Source organism: Larimichthys crocea, chromosome XV (genome assembly GCF_000972845.2).
Source record: "Larimichthys crocea isolate SSNF chromosome XV, L_crocea_2.0, whole genome shotgun sequence".
NCBI classification, from domain to species: Eukaryota; Metazoa; Chordata; class Actinopteri; family Sciaenidae; genus Larimichthys; species Larimichthys crocea.
In genome coordinates this window covers 13865067-13882958 of record NC_040025.1, presented here as the reverse complement: position 1 = coordinate 13882958, position 17892 = coordinate 13865067, and the positions used below count along the sequence as shown (strand labels likewise).

General features: G+C 42.9%; 2 protein-coding genes across 5 annotated transcripts in view; both read left to right on the top strand.

Annotated features, from left to right (window-relative positions):
• The first annotated feature begins 621 nt into the window (after positions 1-621).
• Positions 622-17253, top strand: commd7 (COMM domain containing 7). Of its 2 annotated transcripts, XM_027288312.1 has the most exons (10): positions 622-800; positions 1141-1194; positions 1400-1502; positions 1897-1953; positions 2097-2134; positions 2689-2779; positions 3810-3859; positions 3968-4016; positions 5682-5788; positions 17216-17253. In XM_027288312.1, exons 1-9 carry the CDS (start codon positions 720-722, stop codon positions 5756-5758), a joined length of 600 nt encoding a protein of 199 aa, XP_027144113.1. In that variant the 5' UTR covers positions 622-719; the 3' UTR covers positions 5759-5788; positions 17216-17253. The 2 variants fall into 2 exon arrangements, with proteins under 2 accessions (XP_027144113.1, XP_027144112.1); XM_027288311.1 differs by lacking the exon at positions 17216-17253 and having other exon boundaries at positions 5682-5908.
• The window catches only part of LOC104939137 (nucleolar protein 4-like), a 146623-nt gene continuing 142367 nt past the window's right edge, over positions 13637-17892 (top strand). For 2 of the 3 annotated variants that reach the window (XM_027288308.1, XM_027288306.1), the window contains exons 1-2: positions 13637-13741; positions 14630-14721. The gene's annotated coding sequence lies outside the window, so the exon portion shown is untranslated. Of the gene's footprint in view, positions 13746-14629; positions 14722-17892 lie in introns of all 3 variants that reach the window. The other variant, XM_027288307.1, reaches the window with a different exon arrangement.

Here is a 17892-nt window from a genome sequence, read left to right as displayed (position 1 = left end):
ACTGAAATGTGGAGTCAGAGGTCACCTCATGCGTTCAGCCTCTGCTCTGCCTCCACACAATGCATCTTCTTCTTCTTCCCTGGATGCAGAATGTGGCAGCAGCTCCATCACTTTATTTAAATACATAAAAAACAAAGTGATGAAGAAGAGACCTGACAATAACACAGTGATTACAGTAACGTGACTGTACTTGGTGTCTCAGGGTTTCTCATCATGTTCATGTGTTCTCTAAATTCATGTAACTATGGGCTGAAGTTCATCATCATGCATCGTAACCTGTAACTTCAAATAAACGACACACAGTAAAATGGACTTCAATGTAGTACATGGATGTAACTCCATAGTTTCAGCTCCTCTCATGATCTGAAGTTTATAAAAAAACATCTTATTGATCAGAACTGGAACTTTTATTCTGAAAATCCGCTTTTATTTAGAAAATCTGCTTTTATTTTGAAAATCTTGCTGATTTGAATGATTTGAAACATTTCGCGTCACGTGAACATTAAGCTGAACTGAATCATATCTAATATTCTCACACTGACAGTTTTTATGAATCTAAATCACGTTTTCTTTCCAGAAACTTTCATTTTTTCTGTGAAAGTTTCCTTTAAAGCTGACGCATGCGCGTTGCAGAAGCAGGAAGCGTCACGCGCGCACAGAGCAGAGCAGCTCGCGCTGTTTCCGGTGGAAATCAGCTGATTCGGTGTAAACAAAGAAAGATGCAGCTTCACTTCACCAAGGAGGTTCTGCCGGACTCTGTCGGCACCGACTACCAGAACCTGAACAAGCTGAACGAGCAGGTACACGGCAGCTTTTCCCGCCACTGCTGCGAGTCATGTGACAGCAGCTGACCGCGTGTGTGTGTGTGTGTTCACAGGTTCACTGTGGTTTATTATTAATAACACATGCTGTTATTACCAGGGCTGCAACAGAAACTTTCCATGGGAAGTTAAGCTGGGGAATTTTGGAAAGTTTCCCCATAAAGATGTGGAACTTTGGGGTAATTTAGTTTATAGTTTTAGTTAGTGTAGTAAACATGATTTCTGCCTGATGCTGGTTTAACAATAAAGACTACAACTCCCATGATCCTTCACTGCTTCAGACAGTTTATTAACAAAGTCTGTTTTTCACTTTGTGCAGCAGTTTCATCGTCTCATCGAAATTCTGTTCCAGTTCTTGTTGGAGCCCAAAGAGGTGAACACACACACACACACACACACACACACACACACACACACACACCACACACCACACACACACACACTTTGCACTCAGTGATTAGCCTTGCTAACTGAACCGAGGTAAAACATCACCTGTCCTATTGTGTCTGTGTCTGTGTGTGCGCGCAAATGAATGTGTGTGTGTGTGTGTGTGTGTGTGTGTGTGTGTGTGTGTGTAGACCGAGCGGTTCATGCAGCAGCTCAGTGAGTTTGCAGGGGAACATGGGATGAGCGCCGGTCCTCTGAGGAACCTGATGAAGAGCGTCCTCCTGGTGCCACAGGGTGAGACACACACACACACACACACACACACACATAATGAATCCAGGTATTTCCAGGTGATAACGCAGCTTATCTGCTTCATTACCCAGAATACTTTTTGTTCACCTGTCCCTCCTAAACTCAGTGTGTAGGTGGAGACAGCGAGCATGAGCTTCTAAGGTTGGTCCTGTCCATCGACAGGTGAGGAGGCAGACAGGAAGCAGGTGGAGTGAGGGGTCATGAAGCACATGAACTCTGGTAGTTGTAGTTTTTGTGAGCAGTAGTAAAAGCTTTACCTGTCATGTGTTTTACCTGTGGTCGGCTCTTTCCTTTTCCCACGACACTCAACCTGACTTTCAGGAAAGTTCGGCTCTAAAGTGACAGAAAGTTTCTCTTTTTTTTTTGTCCTCCTCAGGAGCCCTGAAGAAAAACCTGACAGCCGAGCTGATCAAAGAAGACCTCGTGACGTTAGGTACACATCTGCAAACCCGGGTTAAGCTGCTGGACAGTTTTCTGTACTGACGAGCTGTCATGTTGGGAAGTCTCTGTTCCCACATTTCTACACATCACGGCGAACGTGTGAAACTAAACCTGCTGTATCTGTCTGTTCTTCAGGGCTGAACGAAGACAAGGCGGCTCACTTTTCACACCAGGTAACTCTCCGTGAAGTCCTGATGTTACAGTTTTTAAAAATCTACAGGCAGAAAATGTTTACGAGGAGCGCATGCTGCAGGATCGAGTTACATTTCTGTCGACGGGTTTTTGGTGGTTAACACACGCTTGAGATATTTCTACATTTTGTTCTACGACTTTAAATTCATGAGTAAAAACTCCACCTGTTCATTTTGTTGATCAAATGAGACGTCAGAGGTCGAACACGGTGATGTCGTCGTGTTTCTACTCATGCTCAGTTTGAATTATGCTTGAAAAATCCCCAAAGTTGTGTTTGTTTCTGGACAAACTTGTAAGTATCATAAAGTTTTGTTTGCCACAGAGTTTATTTTCTGCAATAATCCAGAATCCAGCGGGAAACTCCCGTCTGCTTTTTGTCGAAGGGACCAGGGGACTTCCAGCTCAGCCTCATCACCATCATCCCTGCAGCACTCTCCTGATTAAGAAATCCTAACGTTCATAAACTCGTTGTAATCAACTAAAAATCTTCTGTCGCTCTTCACCTATAATCTGTGTCACCGTGTTTTCTTTGCAGTGGGCCGAGCACTACGCAGCGCTGTCCAGACTCGCCGTCAGACAGACTCTGATGGTCAACCAGCTGGTGGACATGGAGTGGAAGTTTGGAGGTAGACGCAGACATCAAATTATAGGTTGACTTAAAGTCTATTTCTGCACGCAGAGGGACGTCTGCAGCTGCTCAGACTCTCAGCACATATTCATGAACACACAGCATTAACATAGCTTTGCTTCACACACCTCTGATGAGCCTCATTGTTTGTTCGTACACCCTAATGGAGATGCTAATACACCGGGCAGGACAGTGATTAGCATGATGGTAAGCTATTGACGAGCTGATCTTCATGCTAAAGGACAGTTCAGTCCACGAGGGGAGTGGACAGAGGTGGACTGGACAGTTATTGACATGCTAAACACAGACTGCGTCTCTGCATGTCGCCTCAGCCGGCTCGCTCGGATGCTTTCACACGTTTCTAAGAGAAGACGAGTAATTCAGAAAGAGCCTGTGAAATGTAACTAAGTACTTTTACTCAAGCACCTGGAGTAGAGATTTCAGGATGACTTCATACTTTCACTGCAGCACATTGACTTTTATCTGACAGCTCTCGTTACTCTCGTTATAAATTAAATGACCAAACATAAATTAATACAAATCCAGCTGCAGCGATGAAGCCTTGTGTTAACTGTGACTGTATTTATTCCTCACAACACTGAATGAAGCATCAACATTAAAGATGCCACACACTCTTTTATTTAAAGGAAACATTCCAGTGAAGGAAACATTCAACTCGTCTTTGTTTATTTATCATTTTCCCGCCTGGTAAAAATGTTTCCTCGTGCATGTTAAATGTTCAGATAAGCTCATGCAGGAAGGGTGAACTCGTTTTCATTCACGGACACGTAACTGAGGCTGAGGCTGAGGCTGAGGCTGAGTGTGCTGATGAATCCTTCGCTCAGCGTGATGGATCTTCAGTAAATCTTTCAGAATGAGCCTCGTGTGCGTTCTCGTCGCTTCAGGATATGAAGTGAAGGTTAAATGTACAGTGTAACTCGGCTGTGTGTAGTTTGAACTCCTCTGTGTTGACGTGAATTAAACTGAACCTTCAGTGACACTCACACACTTTTCTTTTCCCTCCACAGTGACTGTTGGCACCAGTGAGGTACAGAAATTGGGCAACATCTTTCTGCAGGTATGGAAACTCTCTGAACTGTATTTGACTGACCACACACACACACACACACACACACACACACACACACAGTCACACACTTGTTGTTTTGTGTTTGTCCCCCTGCAGTTGAAACTGGTGGTCAGGAAGGGGAATTCCACTGAAAACGTCTACATGGGTGAGTGACTGTGAGCCGTTACACTTTAACTATGTGCATTTTAATTGTATTATTGCTGGCATGAACCACCCAGCTAACCTGAGCTGTCCTGTCTTATCAGATCAGAAGTACTTTATTAATCCCTGTAGGGAAATACACGATGATTAAAGCAGCATGAACGAAGCTTTGAATAAAGGACGACACCTGAATTCAGATTTAGACGGACCGACAGTCTGACCTTCCCCAGAGGGACGCAGTCATACCCTGTGTGTGTTTACTGTCTTCTAGCGAGCAGCAGGAGCTCAGATGATGAGGAACTCTTTCCTGTCAGAGCCGCTGATTACAAAATATCACCACGAACCTTCTTTACATTCTGACAGCAAAATGTTTTTTAGATAAATCAGGAGGAAGAGAACTTCTTCGTCTCTGAATCATGGACCTGGTTTTCACCAAAGATGATCGATAACAGCCCGCACAGCTCAACTGAAGCTTAATTAACTGATCCGTCTCTGCTGCACGCGATCATCAGCTTCGATCATGCACAAACAGCTACACAGAGCCGGTCGTCAGAGCTGACCATGGAGTCTGTTTGTGTTTGTAGCAGCTCAGAGAGGCTAATTAGGATCCACCGGTGCCTCTGCAGCCTTCAAAAGCCCAAATCTGAACAACTGCACCAAAATATTACGCAGAAGCTTTGAAAAAATGATGTTTGCACCAAAATATTACGCAGAAGCTTTGAAAAAATGATGTTTGGATCAACATACATTTAAAAAGTAGCCCGGTTTCAGCCGTCCATGTCCGAATAGAAGACTTCCGCCTGACAGGTCCTGGGAGATTTAAAACAGTCGATGGCACGTTGATCAGTTGATCAATTGATCTGGAGCGTTTGTGTGTTTCATCACAGTCCTATCGTTCAGTTTACAGTGTTCACGAAAGCTGCCAGGCATCTCTCAACATGAAGTCTTAAAAATAATGTTTCTGGTTTCTTAAGAAAGTTACTTCACTTCTAGAATGTTTAAATATAAGATAAGATTATCTAATATAAACAATAATAAGTTATTGTGACAGTTCTGGCAATACATCTTCTCCCCTCAAACCTTTAGCAGATAAAACCAAAATTATCAGCTGATATCACTTTAGAGCCCAGAGCACGCAGAGACTGTTGAAGACACATTTCAGCTTGTGGACTACAAAATATTATTCAATAAAATGATTAAAACTTGATAAAGTTCTACTTACAAATAAATCTGCTGAAATGTTTTTAATTGTTTTATTTTGCATGTTTAGATTCATATTTGTTATGATGCAGTTTGTTTAAATTACCCGCAATTCACACTTAATTCCCATGGAGTTTTGGAATATTCCCAAGCTTAACTTCCCATGGAAAGTTTCCAGACAGTTTCCAGAAATTTACCAGAAACTTTCCACCCCCACATTTACTCTTGTCCGGCGGCTTCTTGCCTTCTTTTCTCTTCTTAGCTGCAAAAATACCAATTTCTACAAAACGTACTACTGCACTCTGTTTATTCCCAACGAAGCAGAAACTTTCCAGATATTTTTGTCCCACATAAGCGACTGAAAAAAAGCTGAACGAGATGTCACACTCTGAAATGTTGTTTACACCAAAGTGTGAAGGGGCCGTCTGTTCATCTACAAACTGTTTCCTGTTTCCTTCTTGTCTTCCAGAGTTGACGCTCCCTCAGTTTTACAACTTCCTACACGAGATGGAGAGAGCCAAGGCCAGCATGGAGTGTTTCAGCTGAGTCTGTGTGTGTGTGTGTGTGTGTGTGTGTGTCTGTGTGTGGCGCTGACGCTGACCCCCCTAAGTGACTGAAGCTCGACACGAAAACAAGATTTATTTACTGCCAGACGTTTCTCCTCAGATCTGCTAATAAACACGGATAAAAACACAAGAATCAAACTCTGTGCCGTTTTTATAACTTTGATTTATGTCGTAAGACAGCGGCACTTCTTGAGACGCGGCATGTGACTGAAGTCTGAACATATCTTATCATTAATTATTTCTCCTCGTCTGTCATTCAGGTGAAGCCTAAGTGATCCAAAACAAACACTTTAAACTGAAGTTCACCACACCCGGACCGGTTTGTTCAAGTTCAGCCCTGTTTGTTCCTCAATGAATAATAATGTGTTGGATTCATTTGAATACTGCATAAATACACGAGACGTCACCTGACAGAGACAGACATGAATTGTTCACCTTTTCCACCCGAGAGCACGGATCACTTCAAACGTTGTGAATAACACAAAGTGTTAATTAGCAACAATAATCGATGAAAGCTGGATAACGAGCAGATTACAGACTTATACTTTTTAAAGCTCCAGGCAGATTTCCAAGCAGTGAGCGGCTCGGCCGTACGTGTGTCTACTAGTCCTCGTCATTCCTTCCTATTCTTCCAAGTGTACAGTAATTAGCTTGGCAATTAACTGAGAGTTCGTGGAGAATGTGCCTTTTGGCGTCTGATGGTAAAGTGTTTCTGATGGTGGTCTGTCTGTCTGAATGACTCAGTTTGATGTATGTCATGGCAGCCCGCCCACAAGATCACGATAAATCTCGTCTTATTGTAACGCTGAAATTATGTTCATCCCTTTGTACAAAAGTGTCTGCCAGATAAATCAAACGATGACGGGCCTGCTGCAGACTCCTGTCGGGGTGCAAAACTTTTTGTGTAATTGCATTTTTCAAGAAAAGAACTGGACACAGTTTTTAAATATTTATTGATTCATTCATTGGTGTATTCAGTGTGTAACCTTCATGAGGTGAAGATTTGTTGCAGGAGTGCTCTAATTTTTAGCTTGCTGTATCAATAATCTGGTAACTGAGTGTAAATTTTCATCTCATCTTCCCATAATTTAGAAATACAAACAGTTTTCTTTCATTTTACAGCCGAATCATCTACTGTTTAGCAGCAAAAGAATATTAGAGTCTACATTAGGGATGCACAATTATTATCATTATCATATTTTAGCAGATATCTGATAATAACCTGCTTTTCACAAATGTTACCAACAGTTCCTAACCTCGCATTCATTCAGACGAAGACTTCAAAAGCCAAAGCCTCATGATGCTGCTGTCTGCTGGGCCTGAAGCTCACCCACATCCAACGTTAGTTACTGGTTATTGGTCACTGGCCTCTCTGGATGATCGTTTTAGACCCGGTCATGTTACTAACCTGTTGTAAGATGTTCCACCCGGTGTTTTCTTTCAGCATTTCACAACTTGTACCGTGTTTTGTTGACACATGTCGACACGTTGCTGCCATACAAATACAAATTTCTGCGTTTGCTTCCGTCAGCCTGAAGCTGCACCTGCAGTCGATTGGTTTCTTTGATATGGCTGAGTGATGTCTCTTTTTCAGAGCGTCCCAACCCACTTTTCTTGTTTTTCCTCAAACATGCAATTTATCCTAATCACGAGCAAGATCAGACATATAACTCTTCAGTGCAGCGTACCATTGTCGGTGTCTGTAACCTCCCGACTTCACTTCAGCGGCAGGAAATCCAGCCACATATCACGTTTACAGACATCGCTGTAAACATTACACATCCATTCCTCCATCAAGTGTCTAATATACAGACACACTGTCCCCATTAAAAGGTCTAATTTAAAGTAAGAACTCAGTCTGGCAGTCACAGAGTCAGTCATGACCCCATCTGAACACGCCTTATCTGCTGCGGTATCGTTAACATTATTTATAACATGACTTATCTCAGTGCTGCAGTGTTTCCTCACTCCTCTCACATATATCTTAACCTCAGCACCGCCTCAGCATTTAACACAGGACTGTGCCAGTCTGTAACACAAGTGGTGTAGTGTGTGTGTGTGTGTGAGAGCGGTATGAGGTGAAGGTGTTGTAAGTTGAAACAAAGCAAAAACTTGGCAGGGATGAGTCCATGAGAGAGACAGCCAGAATTAAACTGAGCTCGGTCTGCCCAGGTGTTCCAAACCTGGCCGGCTGCCGCGTGATACCTGCATCTCCACGGATTAGGCACGGGCCGTCACATCGGTAAGACAGCGTCTTCGTTTCCAAGAAAGTTCTTGTAGCTGTGCATCGAGTCGAGCCTGTACTTCATCTGTAGATGCAGAGATGAACTGTGTTTGTGTTCCTGTTCCTTAATGCAGTCCTGTGGGTTTGTAATGCAGCCTGCAGTGCTACCCGATGGGTCGGAGGTCACGGACATTCAGCGTTCTCTGAAGCTTTGATTGATATTATAGACGGTCAAATCCAGAAATTCATTCAGACTGTGAGTTCACAAACGTTCTCAAACTGTTTTTCACAGAGCGTGTGAACCACTGAGCCTTTCTGTGACACGATCACCTGTGGAAGCTTCCAACAGCTGCAACTGCATCGAGACGTGTTGTGGTATTAAATTCAGGATGATTGAACATTCACCAAAAACAATAAACTTTGAGTTTAAACATGTAATATTTTGTCTTTCGATGACGTTCAGTTGACTGTAGATCATCCAAACCTTTTTTTAGAATCAGAGTTTTATATGCAGCTGACAAATATCAGTCAGAACTCAGGATTTTCCTTGGTTAAATTCCTCGTCATGAGATCTAACTTAGGTCTCTCTGAAGTTCGGGACCTCAGCTCACACTCAGTAGACTTAAACGATCATTTGTGTTGTATTATCTGTATCACAGTTAAACAGATCCTGTTTCTCACGAGGAATAAAACAAGCGCACCCTCCGTCCGTGTTGTTTCGTCTGTGGTCTCTTTAACATATGGCTTCCTCATTTGCTCGTCCGGCCATAAACGAACACAGCATTATATCGTCTTCCTGAAGTTATAGTAAACACCACATTCCCATATCGAAGAGGCCGGCTGCCACGTGTAGCTCTGACTGTTCATGCGAACAGTTAGTTAGAACATATTTTATGTTGTTTTTGTATAAAATCCAGATGAAGCAGATTTCAGAAGTTTCCCTTCTGTTATTCTAGAGACCGTTTGGGATTACTCGAGTCTCCATCTGTTCACTTCACCTTCCTGCTGTCCACCTTCAGCCACTCTTTATATTTTCTAACGTCAGACTGGAGCAGAATTTAAAGGATTCAGATAAACTTTCACTTCATCTAAAAAAAAAAAAAGTCTGTTCAACTTTTACATTTTTCTTCAGAACTCACAAAACGGAAGTAACTGATTTCTCTCAGGGATTCCCCTCTGCGGTCTCGTCCTTCACATTATTTAACTTTCTCCACCAGATTGGCTTCTCCACCTCCTCCTCCTCCTGTTCATGCTGCTTCTCCTTCCTCTCATCGGGTAACCCGGCGTGTGGCTGCATGTTCTCATCCATACAGGAAAAGGGAAAAGATCTCCTGCACTTCTCTCAATTGTTTATTGAATTTCAGTTTATTGTTCTAATCCCACAGATGTAAAGTCTGCAAACGGGTCCTCTGGCTTCATGTGGTGGCTTTGCTGATGTTTCTTGTTGGTCTAATCTAGAGGCTGATATTACTGAAGTGCAACTGAAATAATATTCCTGTGAAACATAATACATCTGAGATAACGCAGAGTATTCAGCAGTAACTTATGATGCTGGTTCAAACCCTCAGATGGAGAAGATAAGAGTGGAGAGACAATCGGCTTCGTCCACAGCGTTCACACGGAAGTGAATTCAACACCACAAAGAGTCATCTGTCAACTTTCAGACTGGATGGGAACTTATATACAAACGGACTATTGTTAATCTACCGTTTTTCCTGTTTTTGTTTTAGCAAAGCTTCAGTCTGCCAAACATCTGACACAACTCATCTGCTCCAAGTCTTAAGGACGCCGATCTTTGATGAGCAGGTCTTGCCTTTTTTCTCCACGCGTGAAACTCTCGAATGCAAAAGTGACGACTCTCGACACAGACATGGAAATGATCGGATTCGATTCGTAGACGATCGGGTATCATCGCGAGGAGCTTGATCTGAGTCCAAGTCACAATTTCTCGAGTTCACTTCTCTGCGGTCTGCCATCCCTGACAATCCCTGAAAAGTTTGACTCATACTGACTTTGGTGACAGACAAAAACTAGTAAGTTGACACAATGAAGCAAGGTCAGGAAACTTTTTATGGGAAGTTAACCTTGGAAATTCTGGAAATATTCCAAATCGGAAAATGTAAACAAACTGTATCACATCCAAACATGAATCTAAACATGCAAAATAAAACAATTAAAAACATTTCAACAGATTTATTTGTAAGTAGAACTTTATCAAGTTTAAATCATTTAATTGAACAATATTATGTAGTCCATGAGCTCACATGTGTATTTTCAACAGTCTGTGTGTTCTGGGCACACAGGTACAGAGATCACCTGTGCAGGTAGGGGGCGTGGCCTCAACAGCCCTGCAGTAAGCAGTGTGCTATGTGCATGTGACTGAGGAAGGGCAGATATTCAAGTGGACCTGCAGGAAATCTGGTTGATTTAGTCAAGATGATGATAAACAATTTTTTCACCTGTCTGGGGCCAACCTTCAATTTTGTAAATTCCTGGTTTATTCCCATTGAAAGTTTCGAACTTTGAAAATTCCCTGAATTCTGCAGTCTTAGCCCTGAGCCTGAAAACCTCCCCCACACCTGTGCTCTGTCTGTAGAGGCAGTTGAGCCCTGTCATCGTGGCTGTACGTCTATCGTGACCTCTGACTGCCTCATGTGTGAACCCAGCTGTTACAGAGAGACGGAGAGAAGTGAAGCAAAACATTGTTGAACATCGACACGTGTTCTTTGTGTTTTATTCAACATGTCTGACATGTTTCTTTCATCTCGCTGAGTGTAAATCATCCTGACTGATGTTCTCTGTGCGTTCAGACAGACCTGGGTTCATATTCATGTTTACATTTAGTCAGTGAAGTGTGATGAAAGCTATAAATTTCTGCAGGAAGGTGTCATCCAGGTTGTTTTTTTTGTTACAATAACAGCATCCATATTCTCTGAAGTCCTCCTGACAGTTTGACTCCGTGTTGGTGTTAAATCTGTCTCATTAATATGTCAGTTTGCACATGGTGTGACAGAGGTTTGTAGTGATGTAACAAATGATCCTGACACCCAGCAAACATCCATACTGTCTTATTAAATCACTGTCTTTAGTCAGAATAGAGAGAACTTGTGAACATCTGAAGACGTCCTGTAAACACTTTCTAAGTTTGGATGTACAGTTGTATTTACCTGACATGGTGTTCAACATGTCTACACATATTCTACAGAATATGAACTGGTTCTGCACGGCCTTGATTTGCAATGATATCGTCATGGGCCAAGTATGCAAGACACGTCACCCACAGAAGAGCCGCTGTGAAGCTCGCCATGACCCTGAAACTCCTCCGGTCACGTCTCTGCATCGACTTCAAACCACCAGGAGCGTTTAAGCAGCGTTCAGACTTTGTTGACTTGCTCAGATTTGGTCATTTTCCTGGTTCTTCCTCTAAATATGCGTCTCTATGTGTAAATATGCTGCGTACTTAATTTGTTTCCTTTTTGTCTGTTTGTACGGGGTGTTTTATTGTGAAAATCTACCAGATTCTCTGTCCTGTTTCTGTGTCTGGCTTCCTGTGTGAACTGACGTGGGCTGCTCGCGGCGTCCGTCAAAAATAGAACAGCCGCGTATCACTGTGGTGACCACGGCACATTCCCGCCCAGGGGAATTTGGGGGTCAGTGGTGTCCTGCCTCTTCCGCCTTCCGCCTAATCTGAAAATCGATAAAGAGTTGGACAATCGGGAGACCTGAGGCGAGCTTCTGGAGCCAGACTCAAGTTTAAAAAACGTCTCCTAGTTTAATTAATTTCTGCGTAAATCGTTTTTATGAGGTGAAGTCAAATGTCCATACAGATGCTGTATGTGTGTGTGTGTGTGTTTTCTCAGTGGGGAATAACCACAGGCTTTCTGGCTGTTGGATAAAGAAAAGATTTCCTGAGAAGTGTATGTGTGTGTGTGTGTGTGTGTGTGTGTGTGTGTGTGTGTGTGTGTGCTTTACCGTTGGACCTACAGAGGGAAGAGGAAGTTTATGGAACTAACTCCTGCAGCTCACAGCTGTCACTGAGAACACACAGGATGTGTGTGTGTGTGTGTGTTCATGACCACGCTCTCATGATCCTGCACAATTAATGTTTTATAGATTCATTGATATATTATCTATTCTATATTGGTGTGTGTGTTCAGACCAGGTGCAGAAAGTCAATAACGAGCAGAGTCTGCTGTTGTTGAATCAGAGGTCACCACTTTTGGCTCGGGGGGTTACATTTTTGCCCCGACGGTAAACAGAGCTCTGCCTGGACGTGTTCTAACTAAAGCAGTAAAAAACAAAGAAGTCAGGAGGAGTCACAGACACAAACCCCTTCACGTCCTCACGTCCAGTCATGAGGTCGGCTGCCAGCATGACAAAACATTTACAGGCTGCAGATTAAAGGTTCAACCTCTGACCGGCCTGCCACATTAAAGATGAGGGGAAAACCCTGGTTCTCGGAGGAAACAGGCCTCACCTGCAGGCTAAAAGGCCAAAAGCAAAGGCCCTCAGGAAGAGGAGCAGCTGCTGAAACCAGCCCGGTAACTTTATCATGACATATAGCACGAGGTTTAATATTCCAACTTCACATTTTAAGGCAGTTTACTGCACGTAAATCATGATGTTCCTTGTTAATATTTACATCTGAATTAAGCATTCTTTCCCAGCAGTCATCTTGGTTAAATCTGGGCTAAATCTAGTTGATAAATGTCAGATATAATCACTGTTTTTATTGGCTTAAGTAAACAGTGCTCTGTTGTGGTCTGTTGCCGGACAGAGGGAAATACATTTTAAAAATATGACTATTTATATCAAATTACACACCCATTTTCCACGACCCCCCTAATCCCTCGCTCACATCAGATTGTAGACTCATGTTTTTATTACCTGTGCACCTGAACGTCTCGTTCTCACAGCCAGAAACCAGAGGAACAAGACTCTAATCTTCATGGGCGATCGGTGGAGCTGGGAAAGTGCGCGGTGATGTTTGAATTCAGCTGTTCTAATCTTTGTCTTGTGATCGAGCCAAACGTTGGAGCTGCTTCGTTAAAGGTGAATGACGAGGGTGATGTGGACGGATGCTGGTAAAACATTGAAGTACGCCGCAGACGAGTGTCGTTTTTCATGTTCTGAGGTAAGGACTGAGCAGGTGAGCGACCAGGGCGACAAACATAATACGCTACAGATGTTTCTGTCATTGTAGGGTTCATTGGATTTTTATGGACGAGAGACAAACAGAACAGAGACATATTGACCTGTATGTGTTTATGATTGATCAAAAAGTTCATGCATCAATTATTTTGTAGTTTATAGTTTTTGTCAAAAGTAGCTTATTGTTGCAGTTTACTCATTATCATTTTTGTTATATATTTTTTTAATTCTCACAAATTATTTTAGTAAAAATTGTCAATTATTAATTGGAGGACGCCCTGCTGTCCCTCTGCGGACCCACTAGGGGTCACAGACCCCTGGTTGAAGACCTCTAGTCTAGTGCTTTCAATGTGACATTATTATTAAAGGTTACGTTTTTTTTTGTATTCCTTGTTTGTGGCGCCCCCTGGATGGACGGCGTCTTTAGCGTTTCCCTTTCCCGCCTGGTCGCCGGCCGGCTCTGGCTCAGAGTAAGTGTTATGGCGGAGCAGCAAACATGAGCTTCACTTCTCTGTGAGTTTAAAATCTGCACAGGTCTCCACCGACACCGCGGTGAACTCGGTGTGCCGGAAAACAACCTTCACGTGGGTAGGTCGGTAACTTTTACAATGACTTTGCACGATGCACTGCGATTCAGAACACAATCACACAGCGTCCATGAGAGTACAGACACGGGGACGATGATGGTGGAGATATATTTGATTGAAACTCACTGAAAAAAACAAAAACAGGCACTGTGGGTCCTTCAAATCATCTCCAACCTGCAACCATCGTATGAACTGACACCGCCATCTCCTGGCACAGAGTCATTGAACACCTCACTGACTCTTTAGACCTCTCCTCTGGACTATCAGCTGGAATAACTGAAAACATATAAATGTGTGGGTGTGCACATTTTTATTCAGAAAATACAGAATGCATTTATCACTCATGATATTTAAAAAGCTGCTTCTTCCTATAAGATTTTGGGGTATTTTTTTTGCCGGTACTGCATGGCTGTGCACCTGCAGGTCAGTGTCACAGTGTGAAAACATGTTAGTGTGTATCACTTTTCACTCTAAGTAATCACCATTACAGACTTTAAAACACATCAGCGTAAGCTGACTGTATTCAGGGATAATTCGGTGGAGAAGGTGTACCCCTGATCACGACTGCCACCATGATCTCAGTGTTTTTAAATTATTTATTTGACCTCCATCACAGTTTAGCTTGTAACTATTCATGGATGTATGCGCGTGCTTAGAGACGGTCAGTGGTACAGAAGGCGGTAAAGACAACTTTCACTATTCTTATACTAAAACTAGTTGGTACTAGTATTTATTAGTATGAAAACAATAAGCCCACATTAATTTAACTGCATAGAAAAGCCTATTTAATAATAATAATAATACTAATGCATTCCTAATGACATATCTAAATCCCATCCCTGCCAATCTTGGGCCATCAACAGTGATCTCCTCTTCCTCTCCACTTTAGCAACGTCAAGCGATCCTCCTGTCGCCTCCTCTGCCTCAGAAGAACCCAGTGATGCAGCATCACCTGCTGACTGGCCATCTCTAACTGATGAGGTACGAACAGGGTCAGACATTCCTCCATAAACCACTAGAGGGAGGTTTACATGTACCAAAGCAAGCTCTAAACCACCGGTTCCCAAACTAGGTGCATCGTCTGGAATATAATTGTTATTAATCATTAAATGTCAAATCTGGCCGGGGCAAAGGTGCGGTGCAGTTAAAACAACCAAAGAGCTTAAAGAACAAGAAGAACAAAAAGGCTGAATGAGTTAAAAGAGAACATTAAGTTTGTGTGAGTGTTCAAAATAAAATTAAAAACATAATACAGTCAGAGAATTCTTCCTAAATGATCAGATAAAAATATTCACAGGTAATAATCTGCTCCAAATTCATCCCGACCACTCATTTGATACAAACGTCAGCACTTATTACGTTTAATGTTTGTGCATTGTTCGGTTTATCGGATCCTTTACTGACTCTCAGTGTAAACACACATGAGCTGACGGTTTAACCAGGAGTCAGTCATGTCCTCTCTGTTTTTCTTGTGTGTCTCACTTCAGATACTTTTGTTAAACAGACTACAGACCATAGCAACAGAAGTCTGTCATGCTCTTTTACAGCAGCCATTTTGTGAAACATTTAGAACCTAAATTTGGAACCTCACTCGGTATCCTTGGTAACGCCTTAAGGTTCTAAAATAAAGTTCTAAATGGTTCACAAAATGGCTGCTGTGTCGTGCAGTGCCTTATTTATGTTGTATCTATAACTTATTTTATGTTTTATTTAGTGGGTAGTTAAATCTTATACTCTGTGTACGCTATATATATTAAATTTGTTTATTTGTACCGTATTTTCCAGACTATAGAGCGCACCTGAATATAAGCCACACCCACTAAGTTTTTGAAAAGAACACACTGGACTATAAGCCACCGATATCCAGGTTGAGAAATTAGATATTTACCGGATACACAGAAAGATTTTGTACCGTAAATGTTTATTTATTATTGAATGAGTTCTTCCCGCTGCCGTCTCCAACGCCTCACCATGGATTCATTAACGCCAAGCGTACGTGCAGCAGCTCTGTTTCCTTCCTGGATAGCCAGCTGCATCATACGAACTTCTTCCTGTGCTTTCCATGATGAGGGTGTGAAAATAATTTGTCGTGCGTGTTGCTAAATAAAAACTAGCGTGTTCTTCTTTGCACTGACTTCCTCTGTCTGTCTTGTTTTTACACTTCCCGTTAGAGCGCCCCCTGGCAGCTGAAGAAAAATCTACAGAAAAGCTGCATCTTTGTATAAGCTGCATGGTTCAAAGCGTGGGAAAAAAGTAGCGGCTTATAGTCTGGAAAATACGGTATTTATTTCTAATTTATTATCTTCTTGTTTACTGTTTTGAATGGGCAACTTGTTTTCTAAAAATAAAATAGGATGTCAAAGACAAAGTTATTCAGTTTGTCGTGTGAGTGGATGGAAACTGGCAGTGGAATTTACTGCAATGGAAGGGGGCCCCACCCAACATCCTGCCCCGGGCGCCAGATTGTTTAAGGACGGCACTGCCTGTCGTGTGTACGACTTACCGGAAATGACGATCGCAGCATTCTTTTCTTTCTTTGCCAAACTGTAACCGTGCTGAGCATTAACGGCAACATGAACATACTGTATGTACAATTTATATTTATATATTGAGTCGCTTCCTTAGCTGCCATTTTCACAGTGTCTGTAGTCACTCCTCTTCAGCGTTGTAGCTAAAATGGCAATTATTGTTCAGCCCTCAACACTCAACTTTTTAAGTGAATGCACCTCCTGCATACTCACAGCACTCTGACTTTAGATATAACTGATAGTTGTGAGTGTGGAAGTACATGAACTGAGACACAGTGATTGGGTGGAACATGGAGCTGATCTGTTAAAAATAAATGTTACTGTTGTGTTGTAAAGTGAGCCTGACGTTCAGCTCCAGAATGTGAATGTACCTGAGCTTACAAACACACACACACACCACACACCACACCACACACACAAACACCACACACACTTGGCAGCCCATAATTTCACCCTTCAGAGGTACCTATCTAATCCCCCACTCTCCGTTTTTGTTGCTGGGCTCTCTGTTACTTGCTACCAGTTGCCCCGGTCGCTTGGGCTGATGGGGTTACCTTGGCAACCATACCCATCCATGTGTGGCGATCCAGCCGTGGTGGGCCTGTCCCAGCGATAAACCCAACACACTCGCGCACACACAAACGTTATCCCGAGCAGGCCCCTCCCCCTTTCCCTGTACTCCCCAACACACACACATGCACACACCACAGTGCCGCACACATATATACAGTCCACCCCCACTCAGCACCACAGCAGCAGCTCCTGGCGGGAGGAAGAGGTTGTGTTTTGCAAAGGAACACACACACACACACACACACACCACACACACACACACACACACAACACACACACTGTTACAGCCAGGTGTTTTTGATACACAAAAAGCTGCAGCCCTCCCCTCACGGGGAGGATGCTGCTCGGTGTGGTGGGTGTGGGCGTTGTGGGAGGTGTGTGTGTGTGTGTGTGTGTGTGTGTGTGTGTGTGTGTGTGTGTGAGGGATTAATACTCATTAATAATCAAACCTGTTTCCAACCCACCCACGACGCTTGTTTTAATCTCCCCTCCTCCTCCCTCTTCGTCGTCGTCCTCCTCCTCCTCCTCCCTCTTCGTCGTCGTCGTCGTCCTCCTCCTCCCTCTTCGTCGTCCTCTTCTTCATTTCTTCATTCTCTGTTTGTCATTTATTAAAAAAAAAAGCCAGTTAATTGTGACTCGAAGCAATCAGCAGCCGAAGAAATACCGCTGTGATTCAGCATGTCTGTGTCTGAATGGCTGCATGCATTCCTCAGTGTGTGTGTGTGTGTGTGTGTGTGCTGTCAGCTCGGGTGCTAATTCATTCACAGACAACCCGCCAACATAAACACTAACACTCTTTCAGTCAGCACCACATACTGTTTTATACAAACTCTGAATGAATAATCAGAAAATGACCTGTTCATGTTCGTTTGGATGGAAACACACACACACACACACGCACAGAGCTAAACACACACAGAGGGATTAGACAATGATGTCATCGCACATGGAGGCGAGCATTGAGCCTGAACCAAAGGAGCATGTTACACATGATTTGAACTAAATCAGACAGTGAAATGAGATTAATGACAGCAAACACAAACTGACATGA

What these genes read in the sequence shown, in the direction of transcription:
- commd7 (XM_027288312.1), top strand. Translation starts at nt 720, where the DNA reads ATGCAGCTTCACTTCACCAAGGAGGTTCTGCCGGACTCTGTCGGCACC. An exon ending in TCTTGTTGGAGCCCAAAGAG is followed by an intron (nt 1,195 to 1,399) that starts GTGAACACACAC and finishes GTGTGTGTGTAG; the next exon opens with ACCGAGCGGTTCATGCAGCA. An exon ending in CGTCCTCCTGGTGCCACAGG is followed by an intron (nt 1,503 to 1,896) that starts GTGAGACACACA and finishes TGTCCTCCTCAG; the next exon opens with GAGCCCTGAAGAAAAACCTG.